Source organism: Pinus tabuliformis, chromosome 9 (genome assembly GCF_031772625.1).
Source record: "Pinus tabuliformis cultivar Carrire ecotype Pingquan chromosome 9, CPIR1, whole genome shotgun sequence".
Classification (NCBI taxonomy): domain Eukaryota; kingdom Viridiplantae; phylum Streptophyta; class Pinopsida; order Pinales; family Pinaceae; genus Pinus; species Pinus tabuliformis.
The window spans coordinates 1,348,797,958-1,348,802,038 of NC_142307.1; the positions used below are offsets into that span (position 1 = coordinate 1,348,797,958).

Sequence of the window (4,081 nt, forward strand, 5' to 3'; positions counted from 1 at the left end):
GAAAGTATGCTGATAGAATTCTGTCAGGGCCTCCCACATCGCATTTGTCGTTTACTTTTCAGAAATATGTGGTACTACATGGTCCTTGACCCCGTCAAGGATGATGCTCTTGGTCCTCGCCATTGCCTCCTCGTACTTGTCGTTCTCAACCGGGTCAACTGGGATCGTTGTCGTCTTCAAGGTGAAGTGTTTGAGACGATTCCTGTTTAGAATGGACAAGATTCTGGCCTTCCAAACTACGAAGTTTGAGGCTCCGTCCAATCTGTCCTGGTCTCTTACCCTGTTCACTACCTTTTCGCTGCTCCTCTACTTCCCTTTTGGAAGTTCTTAGTGTGAATCCCTTTGATCCTCGATTTCCCTCCCGAAAACCCCTCTGCCAATGTCGATATGGCCCCACTCCGATTGTTAGTGCAGTTGCAACACTGATCTGGATTTCTTGGCTAGAAATCCTCAGCAGTAACTCCCTCCGCTTTGGTCTTGCCCTGTTAAGTACTATTCTGACCACAGTACCCCACCAGCTTCACTCCGCAACTTACCCATAGCCTCCTATGCCTAAACAAACTAAAGGTTAGAGCTTCTAGGCTCTGTGCAATCCCGGCACTAGCAAAATCTGCACCTCCTGGCCACGGGTGTCAATCCTTCCTGACTGAGAAAGTTGACCGGGCACTGCGTAGGTCAGGTCTGCTCCCTTCTGCCACTGCGCTGATCCTCCTCTTAGCTCAAACTTGATGACGTAAGCACCCCGTCACCCCTCCCTTGCTACTTCTCCACTGGGAAAAACTTATGTCACTCGGGACAATTGTTTCTGCTGATGCTTCTCTGCTCAACTGATGCCCTTAGTTCTCCTATGATCTGCAACCACGCTCTGATACCATGTTGGAATTTCTAAGTCTAACTGCTACAAATCCTTCATGTACTTTCTGATTTATTTTTTTCTACTTGTTCTGTTTAATTAACAAGTTATTTACCATGTAAATACTGAAAATAAATACAAGTACATTCTCAACACATTACAGATCGTCAACTGAAGGAAAAACAAGCACACAAGTGACACCATTGTTTTTGGACCAATGTGCTTAGAAAAACCCAATGCGGGAAAACCAGTGAAACTATCTGAGGGTTTTATTATTAAGCAGTTTCAAAATACAATCTGGGTGCCAAACTGGCGCACCCAACAGAGAATGATCTCGGCAGTAGTACCTCTTGGTCGGAGAGAGATTTTCCAGCTAAAACCCTGGATGAACAATCCCACAACTCTCAACTCCTAATCTTCCCCATGAAATCTCCAGCGTCTACCTCTAGGGACTGTGTCAGCCTCTCTGGCCTAGCGTCAGCCCAACGTCACCCCAACTCACCTTGCGTCAGCCTCTGGAGGCACTGCGTAAACCTCTAGAGCCTCTGCGTCACTCATGTTGGCTCTCTCTGGCACTGCGTAGCTCCTGGCTGCCTCTGCATGGGTCCTGACTAGCTCTGCGTGGCCTCTAGCTGGCTCTACATCCCTCTCTCCCAGATTCTACACTGATGCTCCTAGTACCCCCTCTGCCTCTCTGCTTCTGTATTCATTGCCCCTCAGCTACAACTCTGATCACTCCTTCGATTTCCTTAGCAAGCCCTACCCAGAAAATTGAATTATTGATTAACTCGGTGTGTTCTCCAAGCGACCCTCAAGCCTCCTCTTATACTTTTCTTGTTGACAATTCAACGGCCGTGATTAAGTCCCTAATCAACGGATAAGATTAACTCTGGCTTGATCCATGACTTTTGGACCCTTTTAACACAATTTTATATTAATTCACATTAATATTTTATTTTCCCTAAGTTTACACTTAGGTACTCCATTAAAAATATTAATTATTTTAATATCTCCCAAACTGTTTAGAATCTGCTCCATTAAAAATATTAATTATTTTAATATCTCCCAAACTGTTTAGAATCTGCTCCATTAAAAATATTAATTATTTTAATATCTCCCAAACTGTTTAGAATCTGCCCCAACCATTTCTGGGTATTGGAGATCTCATGTGCTTTAGCCTCTCCACCAATTTTTGTGTCTAGAGCACATCTGATGCTACCCCAAATCAACAAAAAATATGTCTCAAAACTAGTGAATATATCGAAGTCATGTGTGTTTTTTTAAGTTGAGATCTCGATGAGTTATTTTTTTTTTACACAGTGGGAAAACCTATCATAACTCAGTGGTCAAACCAACAGTGAGGATAGCCATCCCTGTCTGCTAATCGCGAATGCAGGTTTACTCATCACCATTATTCAAGGAACACCACGCCACCTGGAATAACCTGTTAGTGGTCTATAAGGGAGCACGATTTCACTCTTGCCAGATGCCTCTGGGTCTTGGGTTGTTAACCTGTTTCTTTACGTCTGAGGAAGACGAGCTCTTAGCCAAGCAGAAGCAGTTTTAGGGCATACTCCAGGCCCTGAGATCTTGATGAGTTATGCCTCACAAACTTGTAACTAATTAGGCTTTTATTAAAGAAAAAAGGATTCCTAAAATTGGGGATTTTAAAATAGAAAGCAACCTTGGATAAAAGATGAAGTTGCATCAAATGTCTCTTGTTTAGTGAATATATTGTTTCAAAAAAAATAACAATATACTTAAATGAAAACAAGGTAAAGTAAAGAGACAACCTATGCCACTCTTGCCATTAACTATCATAACAACTACTTCTTTGAGCTAGAAGGGGTGTAAAGTAAACTGAAAGATTTATAAGCAATATTCAATGTAACTAATGGGGACTTTGGGAAAAAATTTAATGAGAAGGATGTAACTAATGAGGACAATGTTGGGAAAAAATTTCGACATTTTATTAATGTTTAACTTTAATAGAGTTACCCTGGCCAAGCAGGCTTTGGTGGTATTTTTCGGGATAGCAGTGGGTCTACAAGATGGATATATGCGGATTTTGGAGGGGATATGACGAATAATGAGGTGGAGTTGTGGGCCGTTTACCAGGGATTATGTATTGCAATTAGGAATGGTTATTCGAATTTGGAGATTATGGGTGACTCGAGATTGGTGATTGATATGTTGAGAAAGTTAAGGGATGGTCAGTGTTGGGACCATGTTGCAAAAAGTTGGCGGACTGCAGCCATAGTTAAAGACGTAGAAGAGGTGTTACGGAGGATCGAATATACGACTATCTCCCATGTTTTACGTGAGGGCAATCGGGTGGCTGACCTTATGGCAAATTGGGGCAGCGGCGGAGGGGATAGGCGGATAGACGGTAGTTGGAGATCCGTTAAGGATGATCCCCGGTGGACAATGCTAACATACATTCTAAACCATGATTTATATGAGGCGACGACGTCAGTGGGGAATTCATAATTACTTTCCACTTATGGTAAGACGGGACACATGTACTATGGTGTATGATGGTGAGGAGAGCAGGCAGGATCGCGCGGATGGAATGTATATTCAACTCGCTTGGAGTCATAACCATATAAACCAATTGATCATTTCAAGAAGCGGATGGGACTGGTTTCCGAGGATGAGCGGATGCAGCGTCAGGCTGATGGTAAGTGAATCCACTTACGGTAATACATTTGGAGTGAGGATTAATGAGTGTCTTAACTGGCATTGCAGCCAAAGGAACCTAAGGTGGTGGTCCGAACAAGCTTTAAAGCTTGCATGCATGCGACAGAATAGGTGGTCGGGATCATTTGTGAATTCTCAAGCGGGGAGGAGTAGACAGAGGGTTTTTGTGAGAAAGGGTATAGAGGATATGGCGGAGGGTCAGGACAGGGATGGAGGTCGCTGGTTGCGGAGCATGGAGAGCAAACGGGATACGAAGGGTAAGGGGCAGGTTGAGGAGGCCCTCCGGAAAATCATGTTGAATATTTCAGATGACTCTGAAGAGGTGTTTGACATTCGAGACTACTTGGTGGATGATGAACCCCGGCGTAGACAGGAAGGCGGGGATAAGCGTGGCAAAGCTCAAAGGCAGGAGGTCGAAGCTCGGATGGGCGAACAAGAGTTTGAGGAAGAGGCGGGCAGATATGGGGGTGGCAGACGAGGACGAAGTAGGGGAGGGTGTGTGCTGAAGAAGGAAGGGACCAGCCAGCG

General features: G+C 44.2%; 1 protein-coding gene across 1 annotated transcript; it reads left to right on the plus strand.

Annotated features, from left to right (window-relative positions):
• Positions 1-2,932: 2,932 nt before the first annotated feature.
• Positions 2,933-3,343, plus strand: LOC149153505 (uncharacterized). Its single transcript, XM_089443835.1, has one exon. It carries the CDS (start codon positions 2,933-2,935, stop codon positions 3,341-3,343), a length of 411 nt encoding a protein of 136 aa, XP_089299961.1.
• Positions 3,344-4,081: the final 738 nt, after the last annotated feature.